The sequence below is a fragment of the Nuphar pumila genome, chromosome 6 (genome assembly GCF_984573655.1).
Source record: "Nuphar pumila chromosome 6, dmNupPumi1.hap1.1, whole genome shotgun sequence".
NCBI classification, from domain to species: Eukaryota; Viridiplantae; Streptophyta; class Magnoliopsida; order Nymphaeales; family Nymphaeaceae; genus Nuphar; species Nuphar pumila.
The window spans coordinates 4,839,237-4,862,454 of NC_143254.1; the positions used below are offsets into that span (position 1 = coordinate 4,839,237).

The following is a 23,218-nucleotide window of genomic DNA, read 5'->3' on the forward strand; positions in this document are numbered from 1 at the left end:
TCCGTTGCACCAAAGGACAACCCCATCGTGACCTCGCTCTGATACCATGTTAGAAAGTGACTTGAAATACATTGGGTTCAATAATGAACCCATATCTATGCACGTGAAGTGCAAATATACCCATTAAAGGGAAACAACATAAGCACATAATGTGCTAACACATAAAACCCATAAAAAGGGAAAAATATGACATAAAGTCATAAGTTGCATATCATTGAAGAATAATGGAGAAGGGGTAAAAACCCCCTTACAATGGAGCATAAGCTCCCTCAAGAAGTTGATAAATACAAAGGGGAGAGCCCCTATTTATAAGCAAGAAAAGGAGCCACAAAGGGGGCTCCCAAGAGAGTCGTTGGGAGCCCCCAACGGTCACATATGTGACCGTTGGAGGATCCCCAACGACTCTTTGGGAGCCCCCTTTGTGGCTCCTTTTCTTGCTTATAAATAGGGGCTCTCCCCTTTGTATTTATCAACTTCTTGAGGGAGCTTATGCTCCATTGTAAGGGGGTTTTTACCCCTTGGAGGCTCCCCAACGACTCTTTGGGGAGCCTCCCTATGTGGCACAAAAGCCGAAAATTAAAAAGGGAAAAAAGAAGAAAAATAAAAAATAAAAATGAAAAATTACAAGCAATATTCCAAAGTGGAATATGCGCAAAACAGGAATTTACAGAAATACCCTTTTGGGTGAATAAAGAATATATATTTATATTCATATATATATATAGATATACATATACATCTATATATATGTATATGTATCTATATATATGAATATAAATATATACGAGATTACAAATGACGATAATACACATATTTTAACACTAATCATCACCTGTACCCATTAGAATGAGTTAGTTTCGCGAAAAATTAGTAGGTGCACAAGAGAGACTACAAGAAACTGAATTATGTACATTTAATTCAGTAGGTTACGCAGTTTAAAGCAAATATGCAGTTAAACAGGTAAGCAGTGCAAGCAGGTAAATAGTGGAAGCGAATAAGTATTGCAAGAGAGTAAGTAGTGCAAGCGAGTCTCACGACCCAACAACCAGTGTGAACAAACTTTATGTTTTGATATTACTGGCCTGCGGGTACGCGCAGGCAAAACGTAGAAACAATTGAGACTAGTTCGGGCGTCTGTTATTCTATGTATTTTCAATAATCCGAATAGCTAGTTGAGTCCGCTCCTAAAGGGACGGTTTTAGCCGAGAGAGAATTCCCCATAGGCTGAAAAACAATGCCACAGATGCATCCAACTTCTGCAGAAGTGTTGAGCTAACTATTATAGCTCCTTTCCCCTAACTCCAATGACTGGGGAGGTCAGATCATTGCCCGTGGGGTGGTTGTTAACAACCTGTCCATTGGAGTTTTGTACCGCTCTGTCCTCTCTCTTGACAAACAACAAGAAGCGAATGAGTGCGTTAGGGGTTGTTTAAATAACGACCCATTCTATGCTGTGGTCTTTAAACCACTCGAGCATCTTGCCTGTGAAGGCGAATATGAGGTCATTTTATGTGATTACAACATTGTGCATTTAACACTGTTCGAGGTCGCACGATCGTCTCATCCGATCATCGCAGTACTAGACGTGTAGTGCACGACTGCGAGTACTCTAGGATGAAGGCAGTATTGCTCCTCAATAGAAGCCTCAACAGGAGTGTTCCACAAAGATGTAATGCTTATCAACTTTACTTTTGACATTCTTTATCTTTTGAAATAGCCAGTACCTTGTGCCAACATTATGCATGCGATTTTCTAGAATTTCATCCGCTATCGGGATATCTACATTCCTCGCATGACTCGATACCGGCCTCGATAGACGAGATACAGGTTTCCCAACAGAACCCCTGCTAAGAAGTTCGCTCGAACCCCAACTCATCTGCAACACTGCGTACTCGAAGAGTCAGGATCCTTACGAGGTATCCCTCTCCTTAGATGAGGATGTAACGCTAGCTCCCAACTCAACTCTCGCCGCAAGAGAGAGAGTGGTGAATGGTCCTTGCATCCTCCACGAGGATGCCTTTAAGGCATACGCAAAGAGCGAGAACCTGCACGTCATCTGCAATAGCAAGGCAATACCAACACATATGCAACTATGTCACAGGGATTCGGCTAGCAGGGTGCCGCACCCACGTCGACGCGACTCGACGCGGGTGCGGCACCGAGTGCGGTCAACCCGATCTTGGGTGTGCTAACCGCACCCAGGGTCATTTCAGCCCATTTTTGTTTGGATTTTTTTTTTAAAATTTGCCCTACGAAATGGGCTGCAGAATTTAAAAAAAAAAATCTAGACAACTGCTTGTTGCTGCTGCTCTTGTTTTATAAAGGGGCACTTGTGTCCACAACATCTGACGAGCTTTGTTGGCATCCCATGCTATTCCTGCCTCCAAACAATTAATTCACAGCGTTGGAAAACATATTGTTAACTTGGAAATGATGATCCATCTTCCTCAAAAATTAAAACCAAAATTCAAGAGCCTTTTAAAGTCTTTATGCTTCAACCAACCAGATCCTTTTTCGTCAAGGATTTTCTCTCTCCATAATAAATGATAATGGTGGAGGTTGAGCCTTGGTGGCTATTAGTATTCACTTTTCTCCTGACGAGATGGGTGCTCTAGCCGTAGCCTTGTGTAGACCTCTCTTTTCCACATGTCAAATCCAATAAATTTCTTTTAGCTGTCATCTGTGTGCAACTGTATATAAAATGAAATTTGAAGAACCCTAGGTAGTGGCGTGGCAGTGGCGCCGTAGGCCTCGTGAAGACTGTCTCTCCAACAAACCACATCAAACCTTTCGCTTATATTTTTTTTTGTGAAGACCAGGGAGTTTCAGACATGATTGAATCATGACAATCAGCAGAACGCAACAGGCTGGGTTGATCAGATTGCCAATCCTTTCGGTTCATCAATTTTGTCCCATTGAGCTAAAGTACACAACAAGCAGAACGTGGGTAACAAGTCTTCAAACAAACACACCAGCAAAAAAAACTGAACCCCGACCCGCGCCGGGGGAACCCCCGACCCCCTTATATATATATATATATATATATATATATATATATATATATTTCTTTTTTTACATTTTTGCCCCTGCCGCACCCCCGCACCTGGGTTTTTTGGAAGTGCCGAATCCCCGCACCCGCACCCATGTGACATAGATATGCAAAAGCAAGAGCCTAGGCGCAAAGCGCGACGGAAAGGTAAAGACGGTAAGCAGAATTGCAATGCAAAACCTCGGTACAACGCGCAACAACAAGTAAAAACTGTAAGCATGAGTGCAACGCAAAACCTCGGCGTGATGCGCGGCGGCAAGTAAAGACTGATACAAGGTAAAGGACAAGGATCGCCAAACCGCGTCCTTGAGTTAAGTGCATACTCGTATAAATATATATATATATATATATTTAATGGTCCTTTTTAGTTTAATTGAACTTAATTCAATTATCCAAGTCTTCCGTGCAATCTTCCCCTACTTTGGAGAGTTGCGAGCTTGCTGGCGTCTGCGGGTATACGCAATGGACGGCTCGGGTCGCGGAGTGCGAGATCCGACGTACGAGTTGCAAAAGCGACAATCTTAGCATGGTAACACCAAAACAGAAGGTTGGAGTCATTGCCATTGACCTAACGCAAAGGAAGCAGAAGCAAGGGCATAGTGCCCTTGCATACCTGTTATGAGCGCAAGAAGCAGGGGCAGGGGCTGCGAGCCCTTGCTGATCTGATGTCAGCAAAATACGAGGAGGCAGGGGGTTGTACCTCTGCCCTCAGAAAGCGAGGGCAGGCAGGGTTGCGCCCCTGTCTGACGAAGTAAAAAAGAGGCAGGCCCCTGCCTCTCGAACATGCACAGAGGCAGGGGCTCGGCCCCTGCCTAATGAAATGCGAACAGGCAGGGGTGAAGGCCCTGCCTGATGTCAGGCAGGAACGAGGCGAGGGGGCTTGCCCCTATCTGTCGAAAAACAGTGGAGGCAGGAGCGATGCCCTCGCCTAAAGAGCTAAGAGGCACAGGGAGGGGGCTCGACCCCTCCCCTGCCGAAACAAAGAGCAGGGAGGGGCTCGACCCCCTCCCCTGCCGTAACAAGAAGCAGGGAGGGGGCCGACCCCCTCCCCTGCTGTAATAAGAAGCATGGAGGGGACTCAGCCCCTCCCCTACTTACAAGGGTGCAGGGAGGAGCTGGGCCCCTCCCCTGCAACAAGAGGGTATCGGGAGGGGCTCGGCCCCTCCCTTACCAACCACGGCACAGGAAGGGGCTTCGCCCCTCCCTCGCTAAAAAGAGTCGCAGGGAGGGGGCTTTGCCCCTCCCCTGTGATTTAGGGCAGCAGGGAGGCGACTTGGCCACCCTCCCTGCGCAACAGAGAAACGAGGGGGAAAGAGAGAGAAAGGCAGACGAAAGAGGAGAAGAAGGGGAGGAGGAGGAGCGTACCTGGGGAGGCTGCCAGAGAGAAGCTCGCTGGAGACGGGAGGTCGCCGACGTCGGTGGCGGTGGGTTGTCGGGGGTCGCCGGCGTCGGTGACAGTGGACGAGCGAGAGGGTAAGGGAGAGAGCAGAGGAGAAAGGCGGTGAGGGGGGTTTCGTAACCCTCCTCCCGTCTGCCTCGCTGTCTTTAATGACAGCGAGAGGCGGTGGTCTGAATCCGGCCCGAATCAATACAAATATTTTTTTTTTAGTTTTTACATTTGAATCCAACTTGCATGCTTCAAACCAAGCATTTCTCCCCAGAAAACTACAAATACATTGGATCTTTGAGAGAATTTCATCTTTATTGAAGATGCTCTCATTATTGAACATGTATCATGCTTCAAACATGTGTATCTGAAGATGTCAAGATCATCAACTTTATAGGTTAACCAGAGAGGGACTTTCTATAAAAAACTCCAAATGCTTTTCTCATTATAAGCTTCACATAAGATGTTTAGGTCCTTTGTTCTTTTTGTCATTACTTCTAAATCATAATTTTTCAATATTACAGTTAAACCTAATGGCAGAAAAGTCCTTCAAGTACGTCTAAGTGTAATGAAATATGCGGAAAAGAAATGTATGTCCTACAATGGACATTCACACATAGAAATCAAAGAACAAGTCCAAAAGAGGACATACACAAAAGCCAAAAATGGCTAGAAAGCATAAAATCTTATAAATGCACTAAAGGGCTTGTAGAAGCCACACTTTACAAAGGGGGAGACCCCACTTATTTATAGGCAAGAGAGGAGTGAGGGAGAGTTAGAGAAAAGCAAGAGAGAGGGACCATTGAGAGTCCCAACAAGGAGTCGTTGGGCTCCCAACGGTCATAATTGTGACCGTTGGGGGCCCAATGACTCTTTGTTGGGGCCCCCAATAGCTGTGCATTAAATGCACAAAAAAGAAAAATAAAAAAGACAAAAAGAAATGGAAAAAAATAGAAAAGGAAAAAGGAAAAAAATAGAAAAGGAAAAAGACTAAAATGCCCCTATTGGGCGAGTTACAGAATTACCCCTTATTGGGCAGAATATATATATATATATATATATATATATATATATATATATATATATATATATATATATATATAAATATATTACATATATATTTTAACACCCTCCCTCAAGCTTTACGGGGATACAACGAAAAGTTTGTTGAGAAGAAACATGAAACGAGGAGCAGCAAGAGCTTTGGTGAAGAAGTCCGCCAACTGGTACTCGGATGTGACGTAGGGCAGTATAATGGTTCCTTTTAGGTATTCATCTCGAACATAGTGGCAATCCATCTCAATATGTTTAGTACGCTCATGGAAGGTGTGGTTGCTTGCAATATAGATAGCACTCTTGTTATCGCAACACATCTTCGAAGGATTTGAGATGACGATGCCCATATCACAGTGGAGACTTCTAAGCCACACAAGCTCCATGGTTGTAGTGGCCATTGCACGATATTCCGCTTCAGTTGAGGACAATGATACTTTATGCTGCTTCTTGCATCTCCAAGAAATCATAGAGTCACCTAAGAAAGCACAAAAACCAGTGGTTGAGACTCTATCATTGGGATTTCCTTCCCAATCAGCATCTGTATAAGCAATTAAATCAAGTGATGATGAAGAGGAAAGAAAAACTCCCTTAGTTATGGTGTTTTTAATATATCTGACAATCCTTAAGACTGCACTCATGTGCACAGTTGTAGGTGCATGTTGAAATTGACTGACGGAATGAACTGCATGAGCTATGTCTGGCCGAGTGATAGATAAGTATGTCAGAGACCCAACGAGTTGACGGTAGGGAGTAGGGTTCTCGAGAAGTGTCCCATCTTCCAGCCTTAGCTTTGCATTGATAACCTCAGGGGTTTTTGTCTTTTTATCATCCGAAATTCCAGACTTGGCACAAATGTCAGCAGCAAGTTTCATCTGAGAGAGAATATACCCTTGGGGTGAATATGCAACTTCAATACCTAGAAAATATCTTAAGAAACCAAGGTCAGACATGTCAAAATTTCCTTTTAAAATTTTCTTAATATCATGGATTCCTTGCTCATCATTTCCAGTGATGATCATATCATCAACATATAGTAGTAAAATAACTACAGAGGACCCTGCACTTTTCATAAATAACGCAGTGTCAGTATAACATGAACGGAAATTTAAGCTAGTCATTACATTGCTAAATTTGTCATGCCAAGCTTTTGGAGCTTGTTTTAACCCATATAGTGCCTTTTTTAGTTTAAGAACTTTGTTTTCACCAATAGATACTCCTGGTGGAGGATTCATATAGACCTCTTCACTTAGTTTGCCATTAAGAAATGCGTTCTTAACATCCAATTGATAGATAGGCCATTTTTTAATGGATGCAACCGCAATAAGAGTCCTAACACTAGTCATTCTAGCTACGGGAGCAAAGGTTTCCTCATAGTCTATTCCGTACTCTTGAGCATATCCTTTAGCTACCAACCTAGCTTTATACCGTTCTAATGACCCATCACTTTTAGTTTTAATTTTGAAGACCCATCTACATCCAATAGACTTCTTTCCAGTGGGTAATGAAGTTATTTTCCAAGTTTTAGCCTTTTCAAGAGCACTAAGTTCTAGTTTCATGGCTTCAACCCATTGAGGAATGTTTTTGGCTTCATTATAGTGTGATGGTTCATGATAAGAGTGTAATACAATTAGACATGCCCTATACTTAGGTGTTAGGGATTTATAGGAAACAAACCTATTAGGAGGATTGGAGATTCGACTAGATCTCCTTAAAGAGGTTTCTTCTATGTTGGAACTTTGAGAATATTTTTCTAAAGCACTTATGGGAATTTCTTGATCACGCCTAGTATAGGTTTGAATTGACCTATTTTCAACATCATTACTTCCATTTTCATCATTACTAAGAGGAGTATCCTCTAAATCATTAAGAACATCCTCTACGTGAGGAATCACATCTTCTTGAGAGAGAAGATCAAATAAGAAAGCATATTCGCTTTCATCAATATCTTTATTTTTCTCAAAGCCGTTCTCATTTTCTAAAAAAGTAACATCTTTGGATACATATAGTTTGTTGCTTTTGGGATCGAAACACCTAAAACCTTTTTGATTTTCTCCGTATCCTAAGAACACACATTCGATAGCTTTGGGAGATAATTTATCTCTTTTATGTGTAAGGACAAAACACTTACACCCAAAAACTCTTAATCTATTAAAATCGGGTGTTCTTTCAAAAAGTTTTTCATATGGAGATATATTTTGAAGGGATGAGGATATCATTCTATTTATCAAATAAGTGGAGGTTAAGGCGGCTTCGGCCCAATAGCATTTTGGAATTTCTTTGGAAATGAGAAGAGTCCTAGTGGTTTCCAAAATGTGTCTATGCTTTCTTTCGGCTAGACCGTTTTGTTGGGGAGTCCTAGGACATGACCTTTGATGACAAATTCCATTGGTTTCCAAATATTCTTGAAATTCATTTGATAGATATTCTCCACCGGAATCGGATCGAAGAATGGAGATATTAGTTGAAAATTGATTTTTGACAATCATATGAAATTTTTTAAAAAAGTTAAAAACTTCGGATTTTAAATTGAGAAAATAGATCCACACATATCGAGTGAAATCATCAATGAAAGTAACATAATATGAGTATCCTCCTTTTGATATAACCGGAGAAGGACCTCAAACATCCGAATAAATTAATTCAAAGGGTCTTTTTGACACAAATGTTCTTTTTGGAAAGGGGGTGGATTTCATTTTTCCAAAAATACAACTCTTGCAAACAAAATGTTTCTCATTACAAAATTTCTTTCCAAAGGGAAAGGAGTACATTTTTGAGAAGCTTGGATGTCCAAGTCTTTGATGCCAAGTTTCTATATTTTTATCTTGGACATAATTACAAAAAGAGTTGGTGGGAAGTTTCAAATTGGTCATGTAGTAGAGATCTCCCCTCCTATGGCCTTGCGCAATCCGCTTCCCGGACTGGAGATCCTGTATAAAGCAATCCTTGGTTGAGAAGGAGATTTCACATTCATGATCACATATTTGAGAGACAGATAAGAGATTTAAATTAAGTTGAGGTACTACTCTTACATTTGGCACAAAAAAATCTTTTGAAAAATCTAAGGTTCCAAAGCTTTTAACTTGTAAAGAGGTACCATCGGCGGTGGAGACAAAAGAATTTTTGGAGTTGCTATATACATTGGATAGTCCATTTTCAATAGGGGTCATATGAAAAGATGCTCCAGAGTCAAGAATCCAAGAAGGCGTACCTGGAGAAGAAGAAGAGGCAATGGCGGCTCCCGAAGTTGACGGCGATTTGAGTAGAATTTGAAGTGCTTCGGATAGTTGAGCAAGGGAGAAGGACTCTTTCCCTTTCATTGGCTCCTCCTTTTGGGGAATTTCTTCAATAGTAGCAACTTTACCTTTTGGAGGCTCATTTATCTTTGGACAATTAGGTCTTATATGACCCGGTTCTTGACAATGATGGCAAATAGCTTTCCTATAATTGCCATTATAGTTATTTTGCCTCCCAAAGTGTGGAGGCTTATATGCTTTCATATGATTGTCGGGTCTAGACACGGCAAGAACTTCATCTCCTCCCTTAATCATGCCAAGACGAGTTTCTTCTTGGCATATTTCGGCTATGACATCTTCCAATGGAAGCGGTTTTGATCTATGAAGAAGGGAGGACCTTACTTGTTCATATTCGGGCCTAAGCCCATGTAAAAATTGGAAAAAGTGTTCTTTCTCCATTTGTTCTCTTCTCATTTCAACATCTTCACTTGATACCCATTTGGGTTCAAGAAGGGATAGCTCATCCCATAAAGGTCTAAGAGTGCTATAGTAATCTCTTACACTCATTTCACCTTGCTTAATGGTACGAATTTTTTCTTAGATAAAGAATTGACGAGCAAGGTCTTTTTGGGTATACATACCTTTCATAAAGAACCATGCTTCATTTGCTAAGCGGAATTTGGCAATGTTGGCGCAAATCTTTAGCTTCACGTTGTTCATGGCTTACTTTCCCAATCTTCTACCTTGGATTGGTGATCTTCAATAGCCTTCATGCGAGCACTTCCTTTTAGAGCCTTTTCTTGATCACCATCTATTTTTGTAAGTTGAAGTTGAGGTTCCTTAATGGTGCCAATCACATATCCCCAAAGCTTTTTACCTTTGAGGTTGTTTTCCATGGCGGCGGCCCACATCATGTAGTTCGTACCGTTAAGCTTGAAGGAGAGATCAATCTTTTGTTCTCCTTCCATTATATAATCAAGAATGGAGGACAAACAAAGAGAGAGAGAAAACTAGACAACTAGCTATATGAAACAAGAGCACAACCAAGGCTCTGATACCATGTAATGAAATATGCGGAAAAGAAATGTATGTCCTACAATGGACATTCACACATAGAAATCAAAGAACAAGTCCAAAAGAGGACATACACAAAAGCCAAAAATGGCTAGAAAGCATAAAATCTTATAAATGCACTAAAGGGCTTGTAGAAGCCACACTTTACAAAGGGGGAGACCCCACTTATTTATAGGCAAGAGAGGAGTGAGGGAGAGTTAGAGAAAAGCAAGAGAGAGGGACCATTGGGAGTCCCAACAAGGAGTCGTTGGGCTCCCAACGGTCACAATTGTGACCGTTGGGGGCCCAACGACTCTTTGTTGGGCCCCCCAATGGCTGTGCATTAAATGCACAAAAAAGAAAAATAAAAAAGACAAAAAGAAATGGAAAAAAATAGAAAAGGAAAAAGGAAAAAAATAGAAAAGGAAAAAGACTAAAATGCCCCTATTGGGCGAGTTACAGAATTACCCCTTATCGGGCAGAATATATTTATATATATATATATATATATATAAATATATATTACATATATATTTTAACACTAAGATGTCATGAAAAATTGTGACGTTTCTGATTACTGGTGCTAGGCTTAATGATATTACAAAATTTTAACCCAAATTTATTGTGAATACACAGTTAAACCTAGTGTATAACCACCAAAATTCGATGAACGGCTTGTTCATTTATCTTTAATATTTCTAATCTTACTCTTTTTATCTGATTAGAATTATTAAAAACAAATATTGAAAAATCGCATCAGAAGTTGCTGTTTGGAATTTAGATGCTCTCTCATCCCTGTGTATAGATTCTCTCTCATCCCTCTGTATAACCACCAAAATTCAATGAGCGGCTTGTTCATTCTTAGTTATAATATTTCATGCATATTTAACAAAATCTTTTCTTGATGTAATTGATGACTTGTATTTTATGGCTCTTTGCCTTTGATATAGGTGATGTTGACATATTTGGTTTATGAGAAGCAACGGAAACTGAGAATCATGATGAAAATGCACGGGCTTGGAGATGGTCCATACTGGCTGATTTCCTATCTCTATTTTTTGTTCATTTCAGTAGTATATATGATATGTTTTGTGTTCTTCGGTTCCATCATTGGTAAGGAAACATCAAATTGATGTCTATTTATTTCTTGAATTTGTTTCTGGTATTGAATCAGCTGAATTGCTTTACAGGGCTTCAATTCTTCAAGTTTAATGACTACAGCTTGCAGTTTGTGTTCTATTTCATTTACCTAAACTTGCAGATTGCACTTGCTTTCCTATTATCACCTATCTTTTCTGAAGTTAAGACTGCTACAGGTTTGGCCTGCTTGTAATGTGTATTTTGTTGCCAAGCTGGCTATTTCCTTGAGTTCATTCTGTTAATAATTTCTTCGTTTTCTCTCTTGAATCAACTTTGCTGTGGCAGTTGTAGGCTACATATATGTATTTGGGTCAGGGCTATTAGGATCTTTCCTTTTTCAATTCTTTGTTCAAGACACAACCTTTTCAAGTAAGTCAATGGTTATACAAATAATAAACTATTTGTTTCTGATATGCTATGCAAATTAATGTTTCAACCTGTTGCATTAGTTATATACATTATTTAGTTTTTATTTTCTTGCAGGAGTCTGGGTAGTGGTTATGGAGATTCTTCCTGCTTTTTCCCTATTCCGAGGTCTTTTTGAACTTGGGCAGTATGCTTTTGTGGGACAGTATATGGAAACTAGCGGTATGCACTGGAAAAATTTGAACGATAGTCGGAATGGCATGAAGACTGTCTTAATTATCATGGCTCTGGAATGGTTCATCCTTCTTCCAATTGCCTACTACTTGGATCAAGTTGTTTCAATGGGGAGTGGTGTCAGGAAAAGTCCTTTGTTTTTCTTACAATGCTTCAAAAGGAAAACCACACAATCTTTTAGGAGGCCAAGTCTACAGAGACAGGGATCCAAAGTTTTTGTCGATATGGAGAAACCTGATGTTTCCCAAGAGGTATGGTTGTGGTACTATTCTGTTGGACTCTTTTATTTTCCTTTTGATTCTGTTTGCTCATAAATTGTCTTCTCTGCAGCTTGCCTGCTGACATAAAGATTTGAGGTTTTATATTAGTTTTAGATGGATTTGTCTTAGTTAACCATGACATCATTGATGAAATACTGTAGTATAATACTATAAATTTCCAAAAGTAACGTAATAAAGAACTTCAATAAGATTGAGAAGCTATTTTCATTCTCTTCATACTAATGAGAAAACAGCTGACTTCAGATCTACATAAGCTTCTGCTAGACATCATATTTATCCCAATTTCCTAACTCTTTTTTACTGGACAAGTTTTGGAAGCTCACTTTGACAGAAATCATGTTACCTTAGTAGCCTGATGAGTTGCTTGTGAAGCTTTTGTACATATTTTCATGCATATGTATGTTCCTACCTATGTATGTATGCACATTTACGCGTGCACACACAAACAGTCAGGTTAATATACAGGGAGGTTCACCCGGTCTTACCATCAGCAAACCAAAGTCCATCACATTGTTCAAGTGGTTTAGTTTTTCCGCTCCAACATATTCAACTGTCTACATTTTTCTCATTCATTTATATGAAATAATTTTGAAACTATCATTCTATCATTGAAATAATGATCACTACATGTCATTATGTTGTAGAGGGAAGTGGTTGAGCAGCTATTACTTGAATCCAGTTCAAGTCATTCTATCATATGTGATAACCTGAAAAAGGTGTACACTGGGATGGATGGAAACCCTGCAAAATATGCAGTGCAAGGCTTGTCTCTTGCTTTGCCACGTGGAGAGTGCTTCGGCATGCTTGGTCCAAATGGTGCTGGCAAAACAACTTTTATCAATATGGTAAATGAAATGATTCATTTTTCTTAGACTTTTAATTTCTGACGAGGACATCTTTTGTGTACACTGAGTTCCTGGTTCTTATTATAACAGGTGTCCCTAAACATGTTAATCAAAACTTAGTGATAATTGTTCCTAGTTATTGTGTATGGTCTATGGCATGTGAAGTAAAATTTTCAACTTCTTGGCTAACTGCAGATGATTGGGCTTATATCACCCACATCAGGAACTGCATATATTCAGGGTCTTGATATAAAGAAAGACATGGGAAAAATATACACAAACATGGGTGTCTGTCCACAACATGAGTAATCTATGTTTCTCTCCTTCTACAATAAAGATCAAGTTCTAATTATTGGAAAATCCATTTAATTCAAGCGTTTATCTGACTGTGGCTAGGACCGATGTTTAATATATTAGATGATGCATGACCTTTAGCTTCTGATGGTTACAGCTTGATCTGGGAAACATTGACGGGTAGAGAACACCTCTTATTTTATGGAAGATTAAAAAATCTCAAAGGTGCTGCTTTAATCCAAGTAAGACCTCTATTCAGTTCAATCATCTCTTGAAGATTTGTTTCTTGATTATTGCTGGACTGGCATATTGTCATCATCATTACTATTGTTATTATTTAATGATAATTAAATTTGTGAAAGTAGATTGCTTTCCCACTAGAACTCCCTGCTAGAAATTAATTATACTAGGATGGGTGGTCTCTGGGAAGTTATTACAATTTTGGGCTCCTCTTTTGGGTGGGATCTTTCTAGTCCAACTTTCTCTATGGATAAACATATCATCATCATCATTGTTGTTGTTGCTACCATTGTTGTCATCTTTGTCATCTGCATTCTCTACAGGCAGTGGAGGAATCACTGAAGAGTGTCAATCTTTTGAATGGAGGTGTCGGTGATAAGCTTTCTGGGAAATACAGTGGGGGGATGAAGAGGAGGCTAAGTGTTGCGATTTCTTTGATTGGAGATCCTCAGGTATGCAAATGCCATAAAGGATTAGTCCTGTTTAGTAAACTTTGCCCCTGTTTTTATTTTCTGAAGTATGCGGTTGTTTCTTGTCAAGGTTGTCTATATGGATGAACCAAGCACAGGGTTAGATCCTGCTTCAAGAAATAACTTGTGGAATGTTGTGAAGCGTGCAAAACAAGATCGAGCAATTATACTAACAAGTAATATGACCTTTTATATACTGTTCTATTTATTATGTTATTTTTTGTTTTTATGGGCAAGCTGATTTGGACCTGAGACCCCTCAGCAATGATAGTGAGACATAACTGTTCAGATAACTCATTCAACCCATGAAATGGGCATGTGGAACAAAAACTTGAAAATTAGGGCATGTGGTGCTTGTCCTTAGGATCCCACCAAATAAGGCAAGGTAGAGTCCAGTTAATTTTAGATTGCAAACCTGTTGGGGCTCCATTCGATCCAGCAAGTTGGCCTGTGTCCCTATGGATTATGGATTGCAGAATGTTGTTCACAAAATTGTTGCTTACTGACCAAGTTGTTTAGCATTGGGACACTTGAAACAGCCTTGGGCCGAGGGAAGTCAGTTAGAAAAGTTACTAATTTTGCATTTAAATATTGTCGGAAATTTCAATTTTTATTCTGATGAGTACTTTAAAGAGTCACACAAATAACTTCTAGCATCAATTACCCTCTCCCTCATGTTTGATCGCTTTCAGTACCAATTAGTTCAAATGTTTTAGTTTTCAATAAAATGTGTAGCAAGAGTTCTAATGGTGCCTTGGGCTTGTTGAAACCCATGAGCTTCTTGTAGTCTCTGTGCCTATGTAATGGTTGATATGTCCTATTCCTTGCCTTTCATCTAACTGATGCTAAGAGTCCTTGAAATGAATGACTTGATCGTGTTAAGAGTTGACTGGGTGTTTTCCTATTTCAGCACATTCCATGGAAGAAGCAGAGGTTCTATGTGATCGACTTGGAATTTTTGTAGATGGGGCTTTGCAATGCATAGGAAACCCAAAAGAGGTAAAAAAAATCTCATTTTAATCTTTTATTTTCATAGAAGGAATTAATCATGTTCTAGAGAAAAGGTCATGATATGCATGAGATGCCAAACAACAAAACTTTCTATAAGAATGGGAAAAAGTGCACGAAATTTGTGAAATGTGAGATTGCCCATTTTACCCTGAAATTGTGCAGTTCCATTTCTTCAAATTGGACAATTAACTAACATTGGTCTATACTGTTGCAAGTTTATCTAGGATCGATACTTATTCAAAATCCAGATAGCTATATAGAAATGTAATGAATTGGGGCAATGCACTTGGATCATCCACTGTTGCTGAATAGAAAACAACCTTGTTATCTCTGTTTCAAGGCATAATCTAACAATGTACTTGTTCTACCACACACACACACACACACACACATATATATATATATATATAATTTTCAAAGTGTAGAATATGCTTTACTAGAATAGAACTGGTGCATTTTCTTGTAATTTCACTTAACTATGAACAAAACCATATGATGAAAGTGTAAAAGAACGTCAGTGTTAAATGTATAACCCCACTTGGATATATAAAAATATATCATGCACTTTTGACAATGAATGACTTTTGCAGGACAAAAATCATCAAACCATAATCTTGTCTTGAACTAAGTGATTTGTTTAGCATTTTAATAAGAAAACCACGTTTTCTGTTTCTCGCTGCAACTACTTGGGTTCAAGAAGAGGGTTAATTGTCTGTTATTACGTAAATAATCATGTACTTCATCTCATTTTTTCGATGCTCTTTGTTTGTCTATTTAAGTAATTCATGGGATGTATCTCATTTTCTTAACATTCCTTTCCTTCTTTCTTTATTTTATTTTATTTTTTTTCAATATGCTGCAACAGCTAAAGGCTAGATATGGAGGCTCTTATGTATTTACAATGACGACATCAGCTAGTCAAGAGGAAGAGGTGGAGAACTTAGTGCGTCAAATATCTCCAACTGCAAACAAAATATACCATCTATCAGGTACTCAGAAATTTGAGTTTCCTAAGCAGGAAGTTAGAATTGCAGATGTGTTCCAAGCTGTGGAAAATGCAAAAAGCAAGTTAAGCATTCAGGCATGGGGTTTAGCAGATACCACCTTGGAGGATGTTTTCATCAAGGTTGCTCGAGGAGCACAGGCATTTAATGTGCTCCCATAATTATTGTGATCATCATAGGATTTTTGGTCTTTTTTCTCCTCTTTCTGTATATAGAAAATTTTAATTAGTTCATCACCTTATTGTAATGATACTTGTGGGATGGCTTTTAATCTGATTTGCAAATTTGATTCATTATTTGTGTCTTCCTTTTTGTGTGACATCATGGGTACAAAGATCTGGGCCGACAAACCAGGCTGATTGGAGCTTATGCAAATAGGAGTGATGATTGTGATGATGTTGAGATGGTTTTCATTGTTTCAAGCAATCTTACTGTGATCTCATTTTATTATTTTTTAGGCCATTAATCCCATTACACTACAGAAAATGTGGTTATTGAGTGCAAATTTTTCTGTCTCTCCTTTTCCTTTGTTCCATGAGTAGGTTTGTTTCAGTTACTGTTATCTTCTACTAGTGTTGACGACGAACTGATGTCTCTATTTGAGTTCAGTGTATTATATCCTCAGCAGTATCACGTTTCAACTTCGTGTAGTTGGATGCCCACCATATTATCTCATGCACCACCTCTAGATTCAGTGACCTTGTGGGTCCATCTATGTACGAGCAGATTGATGCTGCCCTTCTCTCTCTCTCTCTCTATGATAGCTGGAAAAAGTAGACCCATATAGGTTAAGGGGTTAGGGTTTCAGCTCAGGTGATATGATCGGTGTTCTAGACCTAATTACCTGCCAATAAAAAAATTGTAAATTAATGGAATCAACTGTTTATTACGAAGATTATATGTTAACAAAATAAAAGCTTCATCATTATTCTAAGTAATGTCAAAATCTGAATATAAAAAGATATCCACGCCAACCAAACATTTTAACTTGAAAAAAGACCCAATGATATATCATATTCAAATAATGTATCAAATTCAATGAGTGTATTATTCTAGGATTCATTTCAATCCCACAATTTCCACAACAAAAGAGCAATAAGAAGTATAAGCAAAATCGAATTAAAGTTTAGATTACTAAAATGCAATGCCTATTAATTCTGAATTTATCAACATATTTAAATGTTTAATTGAATATATAATATTTACCAATTAGAAACTTTCATATGGATCATGTTTGAATTGGGTTCGGGTATGGGTTGGTTCGGTTTTAAAATATAGAGAACCATTCAGGTCTTGGTACATAACAGGTCGGGTCTTCATTTACAATACCTAAGACCTGACCCATTTTTACTATGTGTCTATATTTTGGACCCGAACAAAACCCATGGGTCCACCAATATCAGTTCGGGACATCAGGTCGGGTTGGGTATACCCGATCCAGTTACACCCCTAATTGCAAACGCCCTCACAGGGTTTCTAGTATCAGCAGGTCTAGAGGCACCCCATGGAAGTCTGGTACATTCACCACGATGCCTATGGTGGAGCAGGCTCAGGATGATTTGGCAATTAAATAGCAGCAAATTTGTCATGCTAAGTACCAATATATCCCCACATCATCTTCTGGGTCCACTTAGGCACCACTCTATAGTGGATTTGGACCCAACAAAACCATAAACACCACTCCAATCATAGAAGCCACCACCTACTCAATTTGATCCCAAAAAGAAGCCCCACATCACAATAAGTGGAGTTGGTGATCCTAACCTATTTGATCTTAATCCTCAAAAAGCTATAAAGAAGGCGCCCCTTCAGTTGAAGTGTGCTGACCTACTGTTGTATCCAAGAAATGGCACGTTGGTTGCACAAGACACACTCTGCTCAGGGTGCGGCCACGGGCTTGGCTGGCCTCATGCTCTGCGCCTTTGTGCTAACAATGTGTGCTTTCAACTTGAGGCGCCGGCGAAGACGGTTCAATGCTTCAACCATGTTCATCTCCAATCCAACTGCTCCAATGAATGCCGACCCACACTTGTTCACAATGAAGGCGATTCAATGGACTCGGCCAGGAGATGTAACCACTGATGAATCTGCAGTCAGTCAAGAGCTGTGTCTATGGAAGAAGAACATACTCATGGGAGAAAAATGCCAGCCACCCGAGTTTTCTGGTGTGATCATGTATGATTCAGTTGGAAAGATCGCACCTCCGGCAGTCAACCACATCACCTACCCTTCATGGTGATGGAGGTGGAGAGCTTGCATAACAGAGAATGCCAGAAACTCTCCTTTGTTCTCTCCTTTTTATTTATTTTTTTTTCTTTTTTCATTTACTTGGGCACCTGAAGAAACATGTTGCATTCATCTAGAAATGTATAATTTTGTGTACAATTTCATATATGGCCACCAACTACAAAATATGACAAACACGACCAATTTACTTAGAAAATATAACATACAAGACCAACTAACCTAGAAATTATGACAATCATGGCTAATTTTACTTTGTTTCTTTATAGTTTTGCCCTGTGTCACGGCGCCTGTATTTTGTAAGCGACAACTTACATGACACATGAGTTTTTCAGGCAAAAATTTACATCAGTTGATTTTTCAGGCAACTTAGAAAGATCAGTGCCAAAAAAACTCAAATGGTCAAATTTGTTATATTTTCTAATCCGCGGCCAATTTTGACATTATGCCCAGAAGCTAGTGCCATCTACATCTTTGCCGGTAATTTTTGATTACCTATGACTAACTGCTAATTGAAAAAGCCTTGATAGATTAATATGCAGTTAGATTAAAGAGTACAGAGAAATGCCTGCCTGCATATTTTATTTTTGGTTCAATCACAGTCTCTCCAATTTCAAATTTCAATTCCTCAATACAAGATCGTAACTTGGACCTAAATTTTCGTATTCAGAAGTGAACAGATAATACCTATGATGTGTAGCTCACCATCCAATTGATGTGATCTATTGCAAGCAATGAGCACGCACAATCCACCATTGATCTCATTTCAGCAGTTTTTTTTTTTTTGAAAGAGTATAAATATGTAATGATAGCGTTAACAACAGATGCATAGAGATGTCCCACCCGTTATGTCAAAGATACATAGGTACACGAATCTGGTAAAAGAAAAAACCAGACCCGAAAAACCGAAAATACAGCAGAATTAAAGCACAAGAAAGGCAATGTTGGGAACCGATCAAAAGATCGCCCGGTTCATCCCGATCCATTCAATTGGACATCCAGGCCATTTAGAGCAGGCCCTGTCCGAAATTTTCCATCATAGTCGATCCATTACTGCACAGCCCCCTGAAAATGCGCTGAATTACGTTCCTTCCAAATTAATTACACTAGGCCATTTAGAGCATACCCATTGTTTCGTTTATGGATTCAAAATTCAACTTTCGGAGTTTTTTTATTTTCCCTGTTTTGCAAGAGAACAAGATGTTAAATTTTGGATTGAATATTTATATCCTACCTGGGGCTGTCAATGGGCTAGGATTGTGAAACCAACCCAAACCGGATCAAGTGAGTATGGGTATGGACCTGAGTCCAACTTGAATGATACGTGGGTTGGGTTTGAGTTTTGATTATTGCTGGATAAGAGACCCCAATCCAGCATTGTACTTTGTATGTATTTTTGAGCAAATTAAATACTCTTTAGTTATACAGGTTCAGTTTTAATTTGCATTTCCATTTTCTCGGCCTGACATACCATCGTTGTGGTCTAACAGTCGTAGGATAGTGCTGACTGTAATCAGTCCAACTACCCTAAATGCTGGTTATCATTTATGCATATACCTAAGACGAATGGTTGTAAAAAAAATGCTGCGAGCATGTGTGTATCTATGTACTTGAAAATGACTAAGGCCTAGTTTGTTTCAGTTGGCAGCCTGATGTAATACTTTTCCACCGTGAATGAAACAAACATCAAATCATAATGATGGAAAAGTGGTGGGATTTAGTTTTCTCACCACGCGTAAGTCCACTTTTTATACGTAAATTCATTCATATCTCTCCCCCATGTAAGCTTTCACATGAAAAACTTTCACAACGGTTGAGGTGGTAGTACTTTTTAGAAATATGTGTTCATTCTCATGTAGAGCTTTTCCTTTAGGGAGGAATGATACAAACAAGGGCTAAAGTTCTGTTTAGACCTGGTTTCAGGTGTATAGTTGGTTTTCAAATGAAAACCAGGTTTGATGTCTGTTTGGGTGACACCAAACCTGGTTTTGAAAAAACTGAGGATATACAATTTTTACATTGGACAACCTAGCTTTATATCCTATCCTGATTTTTTTTCAGATATGGATTCTTTAATTAAAATCCGAATGTGGATTCATGTAAATGCATTTCTTTAATTAATATCCTATTCAATTAGATCACTTTCAGATTCAGGTTGGATTCAGATCATCAATTTTAAGTCGGATCTGGATCAAAATCTGACCGGAATGCATTTTACATGTAAATGACTTGTTTTATTATTTTTTTTTATCATGCTTTTCGGATTCAGATTCAATCTGACCTCCTGAATCTGATTTGAATCCCAATATGTATTTGGATTTACTGTTTGTATTTTGGATTCAGATTTTAATCTAGCATGATCCAGCCCATTTGCACCCCTAGTTGATGCCAACAACAAAGGTGGCATTAGCTCAACCATTTTACTGTCGGTGACTAGCCAGAAAATGGCCTCGTCATTTTCTTTTCGTTTTTTTGTTTTAGGCTATAAGATCATTTTTCGACCAGTCACTGATCAGAATGATGCCTCCCTTGCCGGGGCGGGCACCAGCCTAGCCATTTCTCGATGGGTGGCTGGCCGAAAAAATGACCTGCTTATGTTTTTTTAATGTTTTTTAGCATTTTTAACAACTTTTTTAAAGGATATTCAATCATTTTCCCACAAGCCGAAATGGCGGCCGGACCGATTCTTCCCATGTCAGGTGGCACTTGCCCGACCATTTCACGACCGGTGGCTAGCTGGAAAATGGCCCAACCAATTATATATATATTTTTATACTTTTTAGTGTTTTTTTTTTTTATATATAACCATTTTACAGCCAACCACCAACCAGGAAATGGCTGGACTGGTGTAGGGAGGCACCAGACCGATCATTTTTTGACTGGTGATTGGCTGAAAAATGGATGGGCCATCTTTTTTTAATGTTCCTTTATTGTGTTTAGGATATCCCACCACTTTTCCACTAGCCATTAGTCAGCAAATGGCCGGATTGGTGCATCCCTTACCAGATGGAATTAGCCTAGCCATTTTCTAGCCGGTGGTTGGCCTGAAAATGCTGTGAATATTTTTTAATGTTTTTTTTCTTCAATGAAAAGAGATTTACATGGCTCCATATACTCTATTCCATAACAATGGACTATTCTCTACTCCCTTACAATGACTCAACTGCCATTAAAAGTAAAAATTGCCAAAATAACCAATCCAGTTAGGATTCAAACTAAAACAAAAATAAACTTGGCCAAAGACCTAGTCAACATTAAACTTCAACACTTACCCTTAGTTTTGACTCGAAGTTCGCAATGCAGAGTTTACTAGGCAACTTCTGATCAAACTGAGCCACCGCCAATGGCTTTACCAAGATATTAGCAACTTGGTTAGCTGAAGAAACTTGATCCAAATCAACCTCTTATGCAGTAACTTTTTCTTTAATGAAATTTTCTTGCCCATTAACTCACTCGTCGTCTTCTACATAATATGTGATTCTTTTAGCCACTGTCACTTTTCAAATGGTCCATTATCAAATATCAATTTGGTCCTTCCTGCTAGCTTCTATCTGATAGACTCAACAACACTTTAGTCCCCAGATGTAGCTTTCACCTTGAAGGCTCTCTCATTACCTTCTAACAAGTAATCATGACCTGACGCAAATTAGGGATGGTAAACTTCTCATTACACTTGCAACTGAGACCTTTCGTACCTGCAACCAACACAACATATCACAAGTGCCATGACTCTCACACCTCACTGTATGAACTAGGGGTGTCAACGGGCCTTGGTTTACCCGAACCAAACCCTATAAGGTCCAGGTATAGTGATAATAAGAAGACTCGGGTCCGGACCCGAAGGTCCGATTAATACAAGGACCCGGGTATAGTTTGTAAAATTTTATACCAGACTCAGACCGACCTGAGTTTTGATTAAGACCCACAAATTTTCAATGTAAAAATGATAAAATATATGGATTTACTGGGTATGGTCCGAGTTTGGTTCATGCAGTTCTTATTAGGACCGGGTATGGTTTTTCTTATAGTGGACCTGATTAGACTCGGGTTTAAATATGATACCATACCCAAAAATGTGGTCCATTTCATTTGAGTCAGAACCAAACCCGACCCGTTGACAACCCTAATATGAACCATCTTCAAAGTCCTTTCACTGGCATTCTTCGTGCACCAGGCCCAATCTTTCTCGAGCACCATCCATCGAGCTCAAACAACAAGTCAAGGGCATCCTTTGCTTCAACATGAGTAGAACATTTCTCAACCAACTTAGCAGACTGAGAGGCCTTTTTGCCCATCGACTCATGAGCTAAAGCATCATTCATTTGCCAATACAAAAGATCTTAGTGCTTGTGGTCATACCAGTAAAAAAAAAATGGGACCTGTTAGAAACATGGACCTTGATATGCTCAAAACGGGTACTACACAAACCCACACTCTTCAGCCATATCATGTCCCAATACCAACCTTAGGTGTCTCACCACACATCCACTTCTACGTTGCCTAGATCACAAATAAAGTCTTATTGATTTTGGCTTTCCATTTTCTTCTTGCCCATGTGTGTTTCACTCCATTAGGTGCTTGAACGATATCAGATTCATTAACCTCTTCAGATGAATCTTGACAAATCAAATAAAACTTATACAAGATTTTCAATATAAGTAGTTTTTTTCATTAAGCTTTTCAATTTCAAGAATCATACTATTTAGTACATCCCTTTTGACTCCATTACCAAATAATTTGAGTTTCCACATGATCCAAAAACTCGAATCAATATCATGATAATCCTAGCACTGATTATCATCGTTTGATCAAAAACTGATAAAAGAGGAAATAAAAGAACACGATATTTAACGTGGTTCAACACTTGGCCTACGTCCACAGGAAGAAGGAACAATGCCCATATTATTGATCATGATTCACGTATGGCATACAAGATGATGCTATATATAGGGCCATAAGAGGAGGTAGTGCAGGACGTGAAGGACACTACAAGCTTATCAACAACAAGGATATAACATGCGGTAGTTAGGGTATAGACAATTGATCGAAAAAGGAACCTAAGGATAATGGGTTCTTAAAGGGCTACGATGGGATAAGGACTCCCATCGTAGTCGGTAGTCAATAATTTTAACACTCACTCTCAAGTCGGGACTCGATGTTGATCAGTCCCAACTTCACTCTGATTCCTTAAAGTTTGTTACTATTGACCGCCTTGGTGAAGATGTTGGTGAGTTGGTCGACGCTTCTGACGTGTGCAGTGGATATAACTCCTGCTTGATTTTTTTGTCTCACAAAGTGGTAGTCCACTTCT

The 23,218-nt window shown here is 39.1% G+C and overlaps 1 protein-coding gene across 2 annotated transcripts in view; it reads left to right on the plus strand.

Annotated features, from left to right (window-relative positions):
• The window catches only part of LOC149833714 (ABC transporter A family member 7-like), a 29,279-nt gene extending 13,326 nt beyond the window's left edge, over positions 1-15,953 (plus strand). For both annotated transcript variants that reach the window (XM_090010967.1, XM_090010968.1), the window contains 11 exons: positions 10,729-10,891; positions 10,969-11,094; positions 11,204-11,287; positions 11,402-11,769; positions 12,444-12,644; positions 12,840-12,949; positions 13,096-13,180; positions 13,502-13,630; positions 13,719-13,824; positions 14,559-14,647; positions 15,525-15,953. In XM_090010967.1, coding sequence (XP_089867093.1) covers positions 10,729-10,891; positions 10,969-11,094; positions 11,204-11,287; positions 11,402-11,769; positions 12,444-12,644; positions 12,840-12,949; positions 13,096-13,180; positions 13,502-13,630; positions 13,719-13,824; positions 14,559-14,647; positions 15,525-15,824 — 1,761 coding nt within the window. In that variant the 3' untranslated portion in view covers positions 15,825-15,953. The remainder of the gene's footprint in view (positions 1-10,728; positions 10,892-10,968; positions 11,095-11,203; positions 11,288-11,401; positions 11,770-12,443; positions 12,645-12,839; positions 12,950-13,095; positions 13,181-13,501; positions 13,631-13,718; positions 13,825-14,558; positions 14,648-15,524) is intronic.
• Positions 15,954-23,218: the final 7,265 nt, after the last annotated feature.